Source organism: Hippopotamus amphibius, chromosome 3 (assembly GCF_030028045.1).
Source record: "Hippopotamus amphibius kiboko isolate mHipAmp2 chromosome 3, mHipAmp2.hap2, whole genome shotgun sequence".
Lineage (NCBI taxonomy): Eukaryota > Metazoa > Chordata > Mammalia > Artiodactyla > Hippopotamidae > Hippopotamus > Hippopotamus amphibius.
In genome coordinates, this window is record NC_080188.1 from 14,544,578 (window position 1) to 14,564,840 (window position 20,263).

A 20,263-nucleotide genomic window follows, 5' to 3' on the forward strand; every position below is an offset into this window, starting at 1 on the left:
ATTCTCCCCTATCCTCAAAAATATATATATATATAGTGAGAGAGAGAGAGAGTAGGATATGAATATCCTTCTTTCCCTCCCTTTAGAGAAGATAGAAGGATACATAAAGTTGATAGAGAAAGAGAGAGGGCAGCTTATAGAAAACATAGGCTTTTATTATGCCTCCTTAGAGCCTCTAGTAGACATTATTTTGTGTGTGTGTGTGAGTATTGACAACTTTTTTTTTTTGTCATTCATAAATACAAAATTTTATTTGCACTTCATTAGTGTAGAAAGGCCACAATGCTTCTCATATCACAACACTCAACACACGCCAAGTTATTCAAATACATAATGACTTATTTACCTTGACTAAACAAACAGTGCAGTTTAATAAAAGATATACCAAAGATAGAGTTCACACATTCATTATCAGACCAGGAAAAAAAAAAAAAAAAAAAAGAACACAGTCTAGGCTTAATAGGAATAAGCTTCACCGCCGAGGGGAGAAGTTTTGTCATTACAAAGGTATATAGAATGTTTAGGCAAATACGTGTATGTTCTTTGATATAGTAAAATGTATCTCTTTAAAATTCCTTTAAACAAGATTTGTTTAGGACAGCAGCGTTCTTTTTAAATCTTCTGTAGTTTCAAAAACATCTCTTTGTTGAATCTTTGCAGTTCTTAAAAGCACAGGGTACGTCCATCAGGAAACCAGAGAGATTCGGCAGCCTCAGGACCAGTTCAAGTCCCACCTTCTAACTAGTCATATTCTACCATTAATATGTAATGTGAATAAATAACCTTCAAGATGGCTATGAATGGAGCTTGCTTTGTGGGAAACACTCCAATACTTCAAAGATGCTACAGCTGGGAGAAATGTAAATAAAGAAAAAGCATTCAAGCATTTTTCCTCCCCCCAAAGTCTTTAGTTTTACAAATTTTCTTTAAAACAGTAAGCAAAGCACCACGTTCTTTCTTCTTATCAGAATATCTCTGTCCTCGTAACATAATTAACAAGGACAATTATTTATTTCAAGAAACATTATAGCTCTCATCTCTCCTGTTCTTCATATCAGAAGTACTACGTTTTCCAGCGCACATGTACTAGGCACTGGGATACTGAATGAAATATAATAATTTGGAGGGAAATATGTCATTTATAACCAAAACTCACCCAGGATTGCATATCTGCATATTTACAAGTTAGTGTATAGCTCTGACTCGGATTACAAAGTGCGAAAGGAAATTGTCAAAATGATTGTAGTGCAGAATGGAACCTTCCCCTCTCCAGGCATCGCACCCACTTTGTCTCCAAAGTGGTGAATCAACAGCATCGGACGTGTGGTCTGGGTGGAGGCAGTTCTGGTGGGATCTCGGGCTCTGGCTGTAAGGAGAGGATGCTATTGGACAACTCGTTCCGTAGCATCTCCAGAGGCATCTTTTTCAGGATGTCATCAACAAGCTTCAGGAATATTTCGTCCACATTGAAGTTATCCTTGGCACTTGCTTCACAGAACCGCATCCCAGTTATCTGCTGTGCAAACTTTTCTCCTTGTTGCCTGCTGATTTCTCGGTCAGTTTCACAGTCCAGCTTATTTCCAACTAAGAGAAGCTCTGCGTCTTCCGAAGCGTACTTATCAATCATCTTCATCCATTTTGGCAAATCATCAAATGTCTCCTTTTTAGTGATATCATATACTAAGATGATCCCCTTGGCACTTCTGTAATAAGCTGAGGTAATGCTGTTGAATCTCTCCTGACCTTCTGTGTCCCAGATCTGTAACCTAATTTTCTTTCCTCTTAGCTCTACGGTTTTGATTTTAAAGTCAACACCCACGGTGGACTTGCAGGCCTCGCAGAAGGTGTCGTCGGTGAAGCGCTCCATCAGGCTGGTCTTGCCCACGCCGCGGGAGCCGATGATGATGACCTGCAACTTGAAGTCGGCTGGCCTGGGGGGCTGCTTCCTCCGGCGGGCCTGGCTGCCCGACAGCGCCGGGGAGCCGGCGCCCAGGCCGCCGCCGCCCGCGGGCCGCCTCTGCTTGACAACATTTTGATTAGATACTGCCAGTGTAAATCTCTACCCAATGCCATTGCAAGCAGCAGACATGAGATAGTGGCAGCCAAAAGAGAAATGGAACCATGTGGTAGCTGTAGCTGATCTACATAGTGAGAGAGGTATATTAAGAATATACCAAGTGAGCCTATAGGTCCAGAGGAAGAAGTTGAACAAAAAGTTAGTTGACTGCATTAGTTACTGCATTTGTCAAGTTACTATAAAACTGTCGTATAACAATGAGGAATGAAACAATAAAAACAGAGAAATTTGGAAACTTGCAAGTTTGGAATAAGTAACTACTTCTCTTCTGCAGTCAGGAAAAAAAAATCAAATTGAAAAGACCTTTGAGTAATAAAGGCCAGTTAGACTTGCTCTTGAAGCAAGAATCAAGGCAGGGCACAGCTGTCACATTCATTCTTAAAAGCTCTGACTCAATTTAGGTGTCTTAGATCAAGGAGTCGGTTCAGGTTTGACTCCCAATAAATTATCTCTATGGGACATAATGACTCATAAAATGTAGAGTAAAAAGATGTTTCTCAAAAAAAAAAAGGTATATTTAAGATATTAGCTGTTAAGAAAAGAGAGCAAGAAGAGTCAGAAAAGCAAAGATCTGTCACAAACCTAAGGAGTACATATCAAAAATAAATGTGAGTGAAGCTCTTGGCACATGTTGCTGACTATGTCAAATGGATGAAGAACCTACAGTGTTTTGAAGAGACTTGTACCATAAAAGAAATCATGGCTTAGACCAAAAAATATCTGTGATTGACAAAGACCAGAATATACCAGAAACACCAGAATTTCGACTTTTCAAGATCCCCAGTCTTCTAAGGGCAGGAGCAGGGTGGCAAAAAGCTACTAGGTTTCACTGCTCCTTTTGTCTGAGGTTTAGTAGAAAAAAGGAGAGATTACCCAGAGAAGAGAACCAAGAATCACAGAGAACAATGGAGTGAAGATTCCTCACCATAATCTTCCAGGTAGATTTCAAAGCTGGCATACAAACCCATAAATTTTTCTCCTTCTGAACAAGGGTGTTTGTTGAAATTATCTGATTCTCTAGATATACCACATAATTTGTCTATTTAGTTCATAAATTGCTGGATCAGAAAAAAAAAAACACAAAGGGCTTTTTGATAAAAGGATTGATACGAAAAAAAAAATCCTGACAGATATATCAACAAGTAATCTTGGACGTTAAGCTTGATGCCAGGAACAGATGGCAATTTCAATGATATCTGTCTTGGAAAGGAATAGTACCTTTTGTGTTTAGAGTGAAAGCAGCATCAAATATTTGGTGAACAGAAGGTGAAGTATCATAATTATTCTTCTGTTCATGTAGTAGTCCCAAATCTGGGAATAGGTAGTATTACACTTCCAGGCCAATTTGTAGTTGAATGAAGCCAACTGACAAGTTCTGTCCAATGAGTTTTGAGCAGAAAAATGTCAGACATCAACTCCAGAAGACATCATTTAATTACTAGATCAAGACTTTTCAGATCTCTCTTTGCTTCTGGCACAGTGATCCGCATTTGATGTTGTTCTATCAGTTTGAGCTTATAAGTAAATAAATTAAGCAGAGCACACTTCATAACAATTCCTGGTTGCCCTATAATGTTTGAGAACTAAGCTTCTAGGTTGGAATCATTGAAGTGTGTGTTTTAATAAACCTTCACTATTTCTACTGATAGGTTTATAATGACATTACTCCCCCCTTTACAGGCAAAGAAACAAAGATTAGAGAAGATGTATGATTTGCCTAAGATCATTCAGTCATCTAGCTACAGCACACAGAGCTACTATTTAAACTCTTGTCTGCTTCTAAAATGCACTTTTCTTCTTTTTGCTTTTAACTTATTGCACTTTGAGACATATCTAATCATCTTAAGTACCTTAAAAGCAACAATCTGGTTACCAGACATCTGATTATTCAATCTGAAGTCCTTTCTCTTGCTCCAGTCATATTATGAAAAAAGTCATCAGCCACAATTCTTTCATCAATGGGTAGACTTTTAATTCAAGCAAGGAAAATCTTACTGTCTTATCCTTACCCTGATGTTGTCCAGAGGTACACTTTGGGGACAATCAGTGTCCTCCCCATAATTTTTATTTTTAAAAAATTGGAATGGTTAATAAATCAATTTTCAGAGCCAAAAGCAATACAGAACTATTTGTAGCCAAACTTTCTTCTCATTGAGAAAATCTGACTTTAATGATATAGATGAGGATATTGTAAAGAGAATTCCTGATGTGAGAAATGAAGAGAAAACTCTAGTGATGCTCAGGTCCTTATTCCAGTTCTTTTTGAGGTCCAGGTACAGTTTGCCTTTCCTGTGATTTGAAATCATCTTTGTTTTGTGTAAATTAGTGAGTTTCTACTTCCCTAAGGTAGTTCCAATTTTGATTATGTCACTAATATCAAAGAATTACAAAATTATATACACAAAAGCCCATGGATTACATGTTCAACCCTTTCTATGCTTTCTATATATTTTATTTGACAGCTAAGTGTTAATAGTTACTTAATCAGCAAATTTCATGTTTTTGTCACTCCCTATTGAATTATTTTTGCTTTCTTTTAAGCTTTATATCAAAGAATTATTTATAATTATTTCCATATCATTATTTACTTTCAATGTCCATCACTAGGCCTTTTCAGACATTACAATTTTACTCTCAGGTTATTAATTTTTATTCCTGTCTTATTCCATTTATGATCTTTATTAGTCTATCAGGGTAATAATACTGCTTTCTCAATACCAAACACTTTTCAAGTCTTACCCAATTTACTTTTTTAATACATTTATTTATTTGTTTATTTATTTATTGGCTACATTGGGTTATCGTTGCTGCACACGGGCTTTCTCTAGTTGCAGCGAGCAGGGGCTACTCTTCATTGTGGTGTGTGGACTCCTTGTGGTGGCTTCTCTTGTTGCAGAGCACAGGCTCTAGGCATGTGGGCTTCAGTAGTTGAGGCACACAGGCTCAATAGTTGTGGCTCACAGGCTCTGGAGCACAGGCTCAGTAGTTGTGGTGCATGGGTTTAGTTGCTCCATGGCATGTAGTATCTTCCTGGGGTAGGGATCAAACTCATGTCCCCTGCATTGGCAGCTGGATTCTTAACCACTGTGTCACCTAGGAAGTCCCCCCTGTTGAATTTTAAATAGAACACTGTGTAGCCACTCGGAGAGTCTCCTAAAATGTATGAAGCATCAATTGACCTTTACATATTTACATGACAAAGAAAAAAAGGAAATTGGACAAATTAACAAAATCATGAGTCAGTTCCTACTATGGCCAGATCCAAAGTTAAAATACCTATAATTTTTTTATTGGACTATTTTATTAAAAGTGCACTGTGAAATAGGGCTCAAAGATCTACTTTCAGAAATGTTTTTATTGAAACATAAATCATTTAATTTTCCATTTGTAAGATTGTCATTGCCAACAGGGTGAAACAGATTAAATGAAAGAAACTAACTGTATTTATGATTGTATTACAACCTGAGGACTTAGCTTTTTTTTTTTTTTTTTTTTTTTTTTCAGGAGAGTAAGGCATCAGAAACTACATGTAGATTTCAGGTAACATTGTTTGAATACAAGGATAACTTGTTCCCTGACTAGAAGTTTATTGCTTGAAAATAAAAATATTAAATAATCTTAACCTGGTAAATTTAAATTCAACTGATTTCTTTCCTCCCTCTCTTTCCTGTTTGGTGAAGTGAAACCACCCAAGAGGCACTTTGAACCAAATAAAGAATCTTTATTTAATTGTCCAGAAAGAAAAACGGTATTATGTTCCAGATAAAATTGTACCTGAGCTGTTCTCCAACTAAATTTTAGTTATTTAGATTTTGAAAGGGATAATGGTAAATTTGGAGGGGTGTGTGTGTGTGTGTGAATAACTCTATATTATGAAATAAAACATTTCATTCCTTTTAGTTTGAAAGTTTAAACTTAGAAGAGATGTTACTTTGGTCAAGCCCAAATGTATCTTGTATTTGACTGGTAGCATCTCTCTGGAGATATGTTTATCTTTTAAGTATTCTTACCTTTGTTTTTAATATTATTTTATTATCCTTTAATTATAAGACTTAGGATATATATTATATATATATATAATTGCCCATATCATATATATATACATATATAATATATATATGTACTTGCCCTTCCTTACCCTTCACTGAAGAATCTCTGTTAATTTTGAAATGTCACATATTTTATTGAATAATTACCACCATACATTATAATAGCAAAAACATTAAATGAAACATACTTAATAATGAAAGAGACTATTCTAAAAAGCATATTGTGGAGGGTATATTCTAGAAATTTATTACAGACATATTTAAGGAACATGTGTTGAAATGGTCAAATGTTAACATACACTGACAGTGGTTAAAGCAAGCTAGGAAAGAGTGTTAATAAATCCAGGCTTTGCATATCCTGGAAAGGTGCACTGGACAGTCAAATGCATGCCAGATCTCAGGGAAGATAAATATGAAAATGTGATTAGAGGATGTAACTTGCATAAGGAATTTAAAAAGTCAGTCCAGTTGCACTTTTCTTGCAAATAATCACTGACTAGAGGGTTTTGTTCACACCTCTAGTAAAGGGACATGTTATTAGCTATAATGGGCACAGTGTGAGCTTCAACAAATCATTAACCACTTGGGGAACACTTTCTTTTCCCCATCTATAAATCCTTTTATTAAACCATGCTTGTAATGAATCAACAAGCTAATAATTAGCAGCTGTGTTGCAGGTGTGATGCTACTGGTGTTAGGGGAACAAAGAAAGCAAGCACTTCTCAAGGATCCAGAAATATAACTCTTGTCGATTCTGGCACTTAACAAGGAAGAGACAGTCAGCTCAGGATCACTTCTGGGAATATTCACCTTACTGTTTACATTGGGTGGATTTATAGAATTCTTAGACCACTTGGTTATAATTTAGAATATTTTCTTTACTATAAAATAGGGAAAAGAAAGACAAGAGAACCTCCTCTTGTCACAGTTATTGTGGCAGACTCCAAAGCAGAAAGACCACTTTCTGAATCTGAGATCAGTGTTCTTTATACTACATATTGTTATCTTTCATAGCTCTTCATATATTGATCCTCCAACCCAATATCCATTCATTCACTATTTGTTTATTTAGTACATAGTATCTGAATATCACTGTGTGCCTTTCAATTCTCCCTTATCTTTTTTAATTTACTTCAGAAAATGTAGTAAATATATGACCAGAGAAATACATATTTGGCTATATTTTTCTAATTTATCAAAATCCCTGGAATAGAGGCAAAAGTTTACATATAGTATATATATAGATATACATATATATATCATTTAAGCATGAATAGATAGATGACAGATGGACAGATTGATAGACCAATAGTATTAGCATTCCCATGGTTGGTAATACTCTATTTGCGTATTTTTATGTTTCATTTATTCATTCAATTAAATGTAGAGTATGTTCCTATATTCTGATAGGGTAGGATTTAGTGATAATTCCACAATTTTTAATATTATGTATGCCACCTACAATTTATAATAAAATGGCTTTTCCTTTAAGACCCTTACAATTTATTGATGCACTTTACCAGACACACAAACATACATACACACAGAAATACTGTAAAATAAGTGCTAAGTAGATATATATACCAAATACTAGCACACTGAACTGTTGGAAATGAGATACATAAAGAAAAAAAAATTAGTGAACATCACATTTGAATAGTATTTTTTTCCTATTTACAGACTTTTTAGAACTTATGGACAGTATAACCATTTGAATAATTAGATCAATAGGATTACTTCTATTTCGAACTACAAGAGCTGGGGGAGAAAGGAAAGTACACGTGCCAGTGGGATATTTCCATTTAAAACAGAAAGTTTAAAAGGCTAAGCATGATTTATACACTCTTCTATCTCCCCTCCCCAAAAAAAGCAATGATTAGATCATTTGGGAACATTTGAGCATGGGGGGTGGGGTAGGGGAGAGACTCTAGACAGTCTGAGTTTGCTAACTGTACCACTATGTAGCAGCAGGGATGCTCCCAGGCTACTCAGGGATAATTATCGCCTCTGAGGGAGCAAGAGTCCCGGAAATGATGTTCACCATCAGATAAAAGGGGAAGGCCCCTCAGAAACATTCTATTCCAAGTGAAAAGTTCCTTTGTTTTCAGAAGAAGCGGTTATGAATTAAGGCCCACTGCTGTTCAAATAATTAGGATTTGTGGTGTTTAAGAATTACCTCCATTAGAGAAGTAAAATGGTATTAATAGTGCAGCAGCAAGCTGTGAAATATAGAAACATTACTTCCTAAGACAGCTGTTCAACTGCTGTTAAAATATGCAAACTTCCCTAGAAAAAAAATTTTTTTTCTAGTCAATCAGTGCCTGGCTAGCAAACAACAACGAAGAAGAGAAACAACAGCCCCATAAAAAGAAGAGGTCTTTTGAGCTATTGAAACAATTATGGCATAAACTAAATCACTAAGGAAATAGAGAATCATTTGGGGATCAAGGAATCAAAGAGTGGGAATGAAGTGATCAACACACAAAGATGTATTAACAGAATGATAAAGAAAACCATCTTTCAAGGTAATCAATAAAATCAATACATAATTTCTGAGTAAGACTTTCAGTGACTACACCGATTTGTCAAGGGAAGCAGAATATCAGGTGTATTATAAGATTAAAAGATAATTTTCAATGCGTTAAATTTCAAGTGATGTATAAAAATGATCATGAAATAGTTTGCTTTCTAGCACAAAAACTTCAGAGAAAGATACAGTAGAACTATTAGTTTTGTATTGTTAGTGATCTACAAATTCAAATTTATATAAATCCCTCGGAATAAAATTCCTGAAAATGGAAGTTAAAAAATACATGTGGATAGTAGAAAGAGGAAGAAAGGTCTAGTGAGAGGCTGAGTGGAAATTGTAACAGGAAAGAAAGTGGAAACCTAAACACCTTAGAAAACGCAAGAAAAGTTAAGGAAAAGGGTGCAATAGAACCTCCACAAATTGAGCTAAGTGTTGTGTAAGACTAGTCTACATAGGCCATGCTATGCTCTGGATTTAAAGGAGCAGGACCTTGTGGGGCCTTCCTGGGACAGACCTCTCGCCCATATCCTCTGCTTTAGTTCCTCTATCTAGGTCTCCTTAGGACATAGATAACAGTATTTGATGCACATTTCCTGAGTCATTTTACAGACATGAAAACCCCTACCAAATGGAAGATGTTAACTACTTGGTGATCATAAGCACATAGGCCCCCAGGCCTAATGATCAAAAATGTTAATCCCTGTGACACTGCCCTGCTACCTCACCATCAACAAACCCAAGAACTGTGCATGAGCTGATCACATACCCTGTGACACCCCTCCCTCACCTTGAGACCCATCAAGGAGTTTGGGCTTTTTGAGCTCTAGCTGTCCCAGAATCCTTGTACAGTGCCTTACAATAACTGCTGCACTTTCCTTCACCACAACCCAGTGTCAATAGATTGGCTTTACTGAGTGTGGGTGAGTGGACTCAAGTTTGATTTGGTAACATGGGGAGAATATGGAGAGCTTCTGGGTAGCAAGGTATATTTTAAAGACAGTCCAGGGCCTGGTTGGCTTTTCAGATGATGCATTCCATGTAGCAACACTGTGTAGAAACAACTTCCATAATTTTATACCAAATAATGGCATAAGAGGCTGAACTAAATGTCTGAGGACATGGGTGGGCTGGCATCCTGACAATGCCAAAGCTTAGCTGTAGCCTTAGGTAATTTTAAGGTTCAGTTTCTGCATCTGAAAATGAGAATTTTGTGCTAGGTGTCTAAGAAATCGGTATGCTTGCAGGTGCATTTTCATTTCTATTACCATCAGAAAGTGATTTCTGGCACACAATGTAATAAGGTCTTCTCCCAAAACCTAGTCTAATTTAATAATATTACTCACTGGGTGTATCTATAAATATAGCTAGTACATAATTGGGTAAAATAAACCAAACTGTGCAAGTAGAAATACTTTCAGAAATAGTAACCTTTAGAAAATGTGAATAAAAATAACAGGTGAGATTGGATATCTGCAGTGTTATTTGTAAAGAAGTGAATGTTTAGAAGCAAACATACTTCCCAAGTATCTCAAAAAAGAAAAAAATGTAGTGTCCATTCTCAGCAAGCCTTCACTGGAAGGTGCTATGGCAAATCAACTCTAAACTACATTTTGGTATTTGCATATCCCTAAAGTACTCTTTTGTTGGTATATTTCACATAGTATTCAGGAGAAAAAAAACAAAAAACAAAAAATTAGCAATTGTCATTATTGATTCTGTTTGTTTCAGTTCTGAATCACATTGAATTTAACAGATTTTATTTTAGTTCCTAGAAAGATATACTCTTTTCAGACTTTGGCTACATATACTCTCATTTCTATAGTTTTAATATATGACTCATATAAAATCCATTTCTATATTCTGATTTTTTCATCCCATTAAATTATTTGTATTTATTTATTTTTTTACTATTTTGATTTTTTAGCTATCTTAATATCTGGGAGAGAGGTGTCTTGAATTACAGATATTAATAGTCTGGTCAAGAAAGTTATCTCTGATTATAAAAGATTAACTTAACATTCTTGTATATATTTCAAACTTTTGTATATTTGATTTTGTGATTCTACTACTAGGGCCTTATCTGGACAAAAATTAAAAATGTAAACCATTTCCGGACCCACAGAACTGAGGATTGGATTCCACATATAGCAATCTAATTAGCCTGCTTGTTTTCTCTCATTTTAAATATATAGATATATTCACTGTATTTATTTGAATGTTTATTTCTCAGAAATCTGGTTCTAAGTTTTGAGTCTTTTTTGGTTTTATTTTGTTTAAATGTGCATATTCAACACATATGCAGAGCTTCAATCCCACTGGTACTTACCAGTTGGCTTGTCCTAGGTGCTACAGCCGATATCTTTGCTACTTGAGCCAGAGGCTAGTCTGATTCACTGGGGCCTCTATCCTTTAGGTTGCTGCAAATCATGAAGATTTTTCACTAAATATGTTAGATTGTAAGTAGGATTTCTAATGGCATGATTCAGACATAAGATTTCTTTTCTTTTTCTTATGTTTTAAAGTAACCTATGTAGTATGCGCTCAATTAACATTTACTTAAAATATTTTACTGCTTTTGAATGAGTGAATGTATTTATTAAAATAATTTGCATGTCAAGCTTCTTAATGATAGAAAATTATTCTGAAGCAATCTGCTTTTATTTTATTTTTTAGACCCATTTTTATTTTTTAGAAGCAGAAGCTTAATTTAGAATGTAAAATGTAGAGTCTCAGTTTACATTATCTGCACCAACTTTGGTCTACATATCCGGATATAGCAATCATGGATTTGTTTTTGCTTTTGTTTCTCTGATTTTATGTACTTGGTCAAAGAGTTTAAGTAGACCCACTCCCTCTCTATTCTTAACATCAAACACAGTCTATTATTATATATGACACATGTTATCCTCCCAGTCACAGCTTTCTGTCTGTGTTAGGAGAAATTATTCCCTGCTTCTGGCTTTATGGCTTCTTGGAAGATTATTAAATTCCACAAAACTACAAAAACCAGTTGTAGTTAGGAAAACAATTTTTCTCAAACACATACGTTGATCACTTCACTTGAGAATGCCCATGTTGCTTCAAATATGCTGCTAAATAATTCCATATACATTTTTAGCAGATGCTACTGTATCTGTGTCTGAATGAAATCTCTTAAGTTCAAAGAGAGTCATCAGAGAACTTATAAAAGTAGAAAGAGAAACAAGGGAGTCACAGTAAAACAACATTTTCCCATAACAGTTTCTCAAACATCCCTGTGAATATATAATCAATACTTTATCTAAACTCACTGTATGTAAAAGCACAATGTGTTTTTTTTTTTATCAGAAGCATTGAAAACAAATACATATTTTTCTTAAAAATGAAAATCCAACATGGAAACTCTGATAATATTTAGGACTTTTCAAGCCCTTTATTGTTTTTGTGTTTCATTTTCAAGAAATGTTTATAATTATGTATTTTCATTTGTAAACATAATCTAACTGCTTTTGCTTCTTACTATTAATTTTATTCATAGTTTTGTACACAACAGCAGTATTACTTCAGTCTAAATATTTAATGGAAATTCAAAATCAAAACTTCAGTTTTCAATCTATTTTAAAGTCTTCTGATTTTCCATTACTATTTAAAAGGTCAAATTAATTTTAAATTTGCATTTCATGCTATATCTACAGTACTGATATTTGGCATTATACAATTGCAAAAAAAGATAATAGTTAAGTAATTAAATAGTAGAAAAGGTCAATAAAAATATTGATGAAACAAATTGTAGTGACTTCAAAGTTTAAAAAGTAACTCAATGAGGAAAAGATACACTTTACTAAGAATCCTCCAAACCTATTAACTGAACTGTCTATGATTATTCTAGTTACTTGCTTTAGCTGCTTAGTGAATCCCTCTATGACAAACATAGGTACACAAAAAAAGCACATTTTAATTTTAAATTTATCCCTAAGATTTTAAACTCCGCAAATAATGGATATCTTTATAACCTCTCTTCCACCGTTTAAACAGAAAATTGCAGCATTCTGTATGTACAATAACATTAAAATATTAATAGTTTATTAAACATAAACTATATTATTTCATTACATAAACATAAAGTATATTATTATTTCCACTAATTTATCTTTGCTTAATTTTTCTAAATTTTATACTTAATATTGTAATACACATCTCAAAGATTTTGTAACTTGTTCCCTTTCTACCCTTCATGTCCTTAAATTTGTGAACATTTTCTTTTCTTTTTCTTTTTGTTTCTGTTTACAAACTAGTCAGTTATTTTCAGAGCCCATACTTTTCCTACTACAAAGACAACCAACTGCATTCAGCAAACAGAATCATCATTGTTTTTTGACCTCTACTTCTGGAGCTGGAAGTTCCTCTGTTTGAGTGACCACAAGCTCCAGTATCTCCAAATATTGTGTCACTCTAAAATGGTAACAGTTTTTTCCAGTCTATGATTACAGCTTCCTCTCTGGTCACCAACTGGCCACTTTGCCAATGTGTCACATTTTAGATCACACATTTAGGTGCGGGCAGCACACCAATTCTAGGTATGAAATTCTGTTATTGGTCAGGTTAATGTCAGTTATGTTGCATTGACATACAATCCCAAATCACTGTGGGATGCTGAATAACCAAAATAATCATTTCCCTCACTCTATATGACCAACATTAGCAAAGAGGCTCTGCTCATCCTAAGGATCCAAGGCTGATATAGATACCATGTGTCAGTGATGTGTCCATAATTCTTATAGAAAGGGGAAATCAGTGCAGCTAGTTGTAAACAATTCCTAATAGCTTCTCTCTAGAAGTGAAAAATGTCATTCCTACTACCATTTCATTAAGTAAAACCACATAAAACATTGTCAAAGGACAGGTAAGTGTGATTCAACTATGAGCCCAGAAAGAAGCGAGAACTGGAATGCTTGATAACAGCTTTAATGTTGATCAGGGATTGAATAATAACAGCAGCAATCATCATCACCATCACTACCATCATCACCTCAGTTAGAAGGACTGTCAGGGAACGTTTCACAGAAGACATCACAACTAAATGGATACTTAAAAACAATATGTTGACTAAGGGGAGAAAGAAGTGTTTGGAAAGTTACTTTACAGAGGAATAACTTTTGCAAAGAGTCTGTGAGAGGGAAGGAACATGCTACATTGGAGAAAAAGAAATCAAATGTGGCTATGAGGCAAAAAGAGGATGTCAAAGTGGAAATCATGTTAAGGGTTTTCATCTTTGTCTTAAGAGTAAAAGAAAGCTGTTGAAGGACTACAATAGTGACAAAAAGAATACTATACTTAGGAATAAACTTAACCAAAGAGATGAAAGACTGGTACACTGAAAGTAACAAAACTTTGCTGAAATAAATTAAAGAAGATACAAATAAATGGAAAAATATCCATGTTCATGAATTAGAAGGCTTAATATTGGTAAGATGGCAACACTACCCAAAGTGATCAACAAATTCAACACAATCCCTATTGCTATACCAACAATGTTTTTTGCAGAAATAGAAAAATCCATTCCAAGATTCACATGGAATCTAAGGGATGCTAAATAACCTAAATAAGCTTTAAAAGGAAGCACAAAGTTGAATGTCTCATACTTCCTGATTTCAAAATTTCATACAAAGACATAGTGAGCCAGGGTTGTACTGGCATTAAGCCAGACATAGACAAATAGAATAAGACAGAGAGCCCAGAAATAAGCCTTTCCAAATGGTCAAATGATTTTCATCAATGGTACGAAGACCATTCAAAGGACAAGGAATAGTCTGTTCAACAAATGGTGCTGCAAAAATTGTATATGCACATGCAAAAAAAGAGAGTTTTTAAAATGGTGAATTTTATATTATGCATATTTAACCATAATTTTATAAAATGGGAGCAATGTATCTTACCCTCTTAACTCCTAATTATTCATAAATAATTAAATTTTTTAGAAAAACTTCTCTGAAAAACCTCTCAATTTATTTTTAAATCACTCTTAAAAATTATAATTGATGTACAAAAAGCTTTATATATTTAATATATACAATATGATGAGTTTAGATAAGTATATTTCTGTAAAAGCATCATCACAGTCTATGCCATAAACATATTCATCACCTCCAAAAGTTCCCTCCTGCCCTCATTACTTGTCATTAGTATTTGTATGTGAGAGAGAGAGAAAAAAAGAGAAGCACGTATAAGAGCTACTTTCTTAGCAAAATTTTAAGTGTACAATGCAGCATTGTTAACTATAAGCCCTATGCTGTATGGGAGGAGATCTCTAGGACCTATGCATCTTGCATACCTGAAACTTTGTACCCTTTAACTAGTGTTTTCTTGTTTCTCCCTCTCTTGGCAACCACAATTTCAGTCACTGCTTCTATGAGTTTAACTCTTTCAATAATTTCTCTCTCCACTATACTTAGGAATAAACTTAACCAAAGAGATGAAAGACTGGTACACTGAAAGTAACAAAACTTTGCTGAAAGAAATTAAAGAAGATACAAATAAATGGAAAAATATCCATTTTGTCTGTAAAATAGATGTACAATTTATTTTTCATCACTTATTTTGTAGTCATGATTTTAATTAATTTTCTAAGTTCTGCCTTTCCAAAATAATTCTTAAACTATTTAGGCAAAAAGATGCATGTGCACACACACACACACACACACAGAGTAATGTCTTAGGAAAATTCAAGTCAGAAAAAGTGGTTTTGATTGAGTGATTAATTCATTTTTATATACAGGAATAGCATATTTTTGATGAATAATAGCATATCCCTTTTTTAGAATCCTCAACTATTTAATGCAAAGTACAATCTGGAAAAAAGAAATGCTTCTTCTGCATCTAAAGTCAAACTCATACTTTTTTCATAACAAGGGAGAAATGAACCTACCCTCAGACCAAATGGCATTGAAATATTACATATTTTAAGAATCAAGGTCACTGCTATAACTTACTGGTTATTTAGTTTCTCCATTCAGCCCTATAAAATGTCAGCTTATGAAATGGAGTTGCTAAAAATGGACAATGAGAATCTTAACAATCGGGAAACAAGATGTGGGGTTGTTGAGTGCAGTTCATTAGCGAAAAAAACTCTGAATATTTTTCAAAGACAATTATTTATATTTAGGGAAAGACAAAATCGCATTCAGTCCATCTTGATGACACAGCAGAAAATTTGTAATTAATTTTAGAAATGTTATATAAGAAATTACCTATTTTAAAAAAGATTATAATTTAAAATTTTAAACTTTCCTATTTAAAAAAATCTACTTATCCCAGAAATAGGTATGCATTTATGATGCCAAATATGCCATATGTTTTTCTATTTCACTCCGAATGTTTTAGTTTAATCCTTTGGGTACAAATTCAAAGTTAAACATGTAAACAAGTGAAAAAGGTAAGAAAAAACTATGAAACTTTCTAACAGAATTGTGTTTGAGTATAATAAAAATTTGAAGGTCATTTGTAAACATGACCTACCTCCTCATCTGATTCTTGCACATCTCTGATATAAGAACATTACACACAAAATCAATCAAACAAGAAAGAATATTGTTGCAGTTACATATTACACTTCTATTGCTGCTTTAAGTTAACACAAATTTAGTGGCTTAAAGCAATGCAAATCAATTATCATCTTACAGCTCTATGAGTTAGAAGTCTGACTTCTGGGTTAAAATAATTGTGTCAGTTCGTTTGAATTCCTTTCCAGAGGCTCTATGAGATGCATTTCACTGCCTTTTACAGGTTCTATAGGCTACCACATTCCTTGGCTTGTGGCCTCCTTCCTCCACCATGAAAATCAGTTATGCCATTGCTCTCTGTGAATTTAGTCAGGAAAGTTCTTCCTGCTTTCTGGAGTCATCTAATAAGGTTGGATCCACCTGGGTGATCCCGGATAATTTCCCCATCTCAAGGTCCTTAACCTTAGCACACTTGTAAAGTGCCTTTTGCCATGGAAGGTAAAATATTCACAGGATCTGGAAACTAGAATGTGGACATCTTTGGGATCTATTATTCTGCCTACCTCCTCTTGTTTTCTAAATTCTATTTTTATGAAAAAAAGAAAGATGGATAGTTCGAGAATAGTAATTTTGTTCTTATTATGTATATTATATATTGTGCAATGCTAGCAGTTTCCCCTTCCATCTTCTAATGCAGTTACTCTGAAGTATGCAATAGCAAGTGGAGAGTATATACTTCTCCATGTGTTTCTATGCTTAAACAAACATATGAAAGGGGTATAAAACTGCCTCACGCAAAAGAGGATACCATGACACATCTATATCAGTGCTTAACATACTATTTTTCATACAAAGATTTAACTCTGCTTCATGTTAATATTACTTTACAGTTCACGCTGCATTCTGTAGTACATTCTCTCCCCCAATTTTTCTGTATGATGAAACATTCACCAGGATATTATATACATATAAATCAATCATGCATAAAACATCTCTGTTTGATGGAAATTAAATTTGTTCTAGATAAATTATGAAAAATATCACAAACAATATAGCAATAAATACTTCTGTATACATGCCCATAGGTACTGACAGTATGATCTCTGGAAGTAACATTTCTAAGGCAAAGTCCATGTATATTGTGGTGCAGATGTTGTCAAGTAGTTGAGTATCTGTCTCAGTCTCTTTCCAGTTTTTCTTTTTATTTCTTCAAAGGCTGGATTTCCTAGACTCATGTGCACCTAGGATTCATGATCAGACTATTTCATTCATTACAATTTTACTATTACTCTTTACCACTTTCTATGTCTGATAGATTTATTTGCAATATTCTTGTTTCTTTAAAAAGGAGTGTATCATTCATTTTAAGTCTTTTCTATATAATGAAAATAATTTAAATGATCTATTTTCATTTAAAATTTCAGCTGTTTCCAGAGAACACAATTTTCTATTTTTTTCAGATTATTATCGGAAAACAGGATCTGATTTAGAGACTAACATCAAATTATTTCAAGAAAGGGATGATTTTTTTAACATATTCCCCTTTATTTTATATTTATTTTCTTATTTTTATTAAACCTACTTAGAAATTTGTATGTGTGAATACATTCCCAAAGATTTATACCAAGGAATTAGGTCTGATTATTACTTTATTACTTAATTATTCATTATTCAATAACTTTATCAAGTCTACAAATTGTCACCATATCTACATTTCTACCAGTAATCATATACACATGCTACCCTACTGCTTACACTGTTTATTGTTGTCTCTCCCTGAATGGAATAAATGGTCCATTAGAGCAGAGAGTTTGTCCTGTTTTGATTACAGTGGATATGGCCCAAAGATATAGATGAGTGCCTGACTCAATACCATTTGCTGAAAGAATAGATTGATGGAATGCCTACCATATGTCAGGCACTGTCCTAGGTTCTTGAGCTGTACTTGTGAAAAAAACAAAGATTCTTGTGGAACTTAAAGTCTATGGGTTGGAGAAAGTCACATAGTCAGTGAACAGTAATCATAAAATTAAGTTATATAGAATACTAAAATTTGGTGAGTACTAGGGAAAATAAAGAGTATGACAAGGAGAAAAGAAATCAGGATCATTGGCTAGGAAAAGAGGTTGCAGAAGTAGTATTTTTTTTATGGTGGTCATGGCAGGATGCATTAAGAAGGAAATGATTAAGCAATGTCTTAGAGGTAAAGGAGTTAACCATGAGGATAGAAGGGAATTAAAAAATGTCAAGTTGAAGGTATGGACACCTTAGGGAAAGGAGAATTCCCTGAATGGCAAAGGGTAAAGTAGAGATAAAGATAGACAGGCAGTGAAGACATCAGAGTCATAAGGAGAGGGTGCATCTCTTGCGGGCCCAGAGACCAGAGAATAAACTTTGTTTCATTCTGAGTGAAATGGGAGGCTTGAGGAATTTTAAGCAGAGAAGTTTTATGTGGTTTTATTTGAAAGGGATCATTTTGATCGGTATGTTGAGAGTAAATAGTATGCTGGTGAATTTAGAAGGGAAGAGTGCTTACCATTTTAGAAAGATGGATCAACTGGGACATTCAGGTAGCACTGAGAATTAACATGTCATTTAATATCAAACTGTTGAGAGTATAAATTTTAAACACTACCTATATAAACTGTTTCTTATAAATCAGGAAAGCTGAATTAAACCTTCCTAATTGACTACTAAGGCTTCCCTGGTGGCTCAGTGGTTAAGAATCTGCCTGCCAATGCAGGGGACATGGGTTCGATCCCTGGTCCAGGAAGATCCCACATGCCTCAGAGCAACTAAGCCCATGTGCCATGACTACTGAGCCTGTGCTTTAGAGCCCAGAAGCCACAACTATTGAGCCCATGTGCCACAACTACTGAAGCCCGTGTGCCTAGAGCCCGTGCTCTGCAACAAAAGAAGCCACTGCAATGAGAAGCCCACACATCACAACGAAGAGTAGCCCCCACTCATCGCAACTAGAGAAAGCCTGTACACAGCAACAAAGACCCAAAGCAGCTGATAAATAAATAAATGAATAAGTAAATGTTAAAAACAATAATAAAGAGGGTAGTAAGTCTTTTAAAATAAATACATGCATACCTACATACATACTTATATACATTTATGGTTTATTTAGTCTGTAATAAATGTGGCCCATTTTTTTTTTTCTTTTCTGTTTCTGGGTGTTGGTTTTCCAGTGTTCTTCACATCTAGTATTTAGGCAAATTTTATAATTGAGCACAATATTTTCTCACCAGAGCAGAGGAAAACAAGACAATTTCCTCTTGTGGACACGAACATAAATTCAATATATGTTTATTAAATAATCTACTATATAAAAGTATCAATTCAGTATACACAACCTGAAAAAAAGCAATCCACCAAACATACTGTTTTTATAGATCACATTTTATAAAGACATTGATAGATTTTAAATACATTTTTAATGCTTGAAAGTCTTTTTCAATAAAAGTTATTCACATACATTTATGTGAATAAATGATTTACACTTCAAAGTCTGTAATGATATTAGGCAATTTCATTGGTCTCCCACCAGCCCCACCTTAGGGAAGGGGTAGCAGGCTGCAGTCTAATGATATATAAAGCAAAGACAAATCTAGAATGAGTTGTCTCTTTGCCCCTTTCCAATCAAGTACAGTAATAATAATTCCTTTGATCTTAATTACAATGTTCTTTTCAGCCTAAATAATTCACAGGTAAATTAAGTGTTAAAATTTCTAAAACACTATGGCCAAACGTCTTTTTTTGCCCCCCCCCCACATTGAGAAAGATGAACTATTAGATGTTACTGCTAAAGTCACCTCCTCGTGCAAAATATGAATGAAAATAAAAGGCAAATTTGTTATCACAGCATCAGTGTATCTTTGGCACTTCTCTAAGGTCTACAGATGCCATTACTAATGAAGGGATGTTCAAGAATAACGAGCTGAAGTCTCTCATTTCGAATGATGAAAAAAATGTAGGTCTCAGAGTTCACATAAAACCAAAATGGTATAAAGGCACACAAATCACTGCACAAACCATGTTTCTAATCCCCATTTTCATGTATGACCTGTGCACATGAATTTCCTATCCCTTACTAGTATGGCAAAATCAGTATTTGACAAGT

At 34.3% G+C, this 20,263-nt stretch overlaps 1 protein-coding gene across 1 annotated transcript; it reads right to left on the reverse strand.

Moving 5' to 3' along the window:
• Positions 1-264: 264 nt before the first annotated feature.
• Positions 265-3,567, reverse strand: LOC130848401 (ras-related protein Rab-12). The gene is made up of 2 exons (XM_057726901.1): positions 3,517-3,567; positions 265-2,059 (listed from the first exon to the last, which is right to left on the reverse strand). Exons 1-2 carry the CDS (start codon positions 3,565-3,567, stop codon positions 1,307-1,309), a joined length of 804 nt encoding a protein of 267 aa, XP_057582884.1. The 3' UTR covers positions 265-1,306.
• Between the last annotated feature and the right edge of the window lie 16,696 nt (positions 3,568-20,263).

Excerpts from the sequence above, each read along its gene's own strand:
- LOC130848401 (XM_057726901.1), bottom strand. The coding sequence starts at position 3,567 with ATGCGGATCACTGTGCCAGAAGCAAAGAGAGATCTGAAAAGTCTTGAT. Across the intron at positions 2,060-3,516 it reads ATCTGAAAAGTCTTGATCTA|AGATTTACACTGGCAGTATC; the intron begins GTAATTAAATGA and ends GGCATTGGGTAG.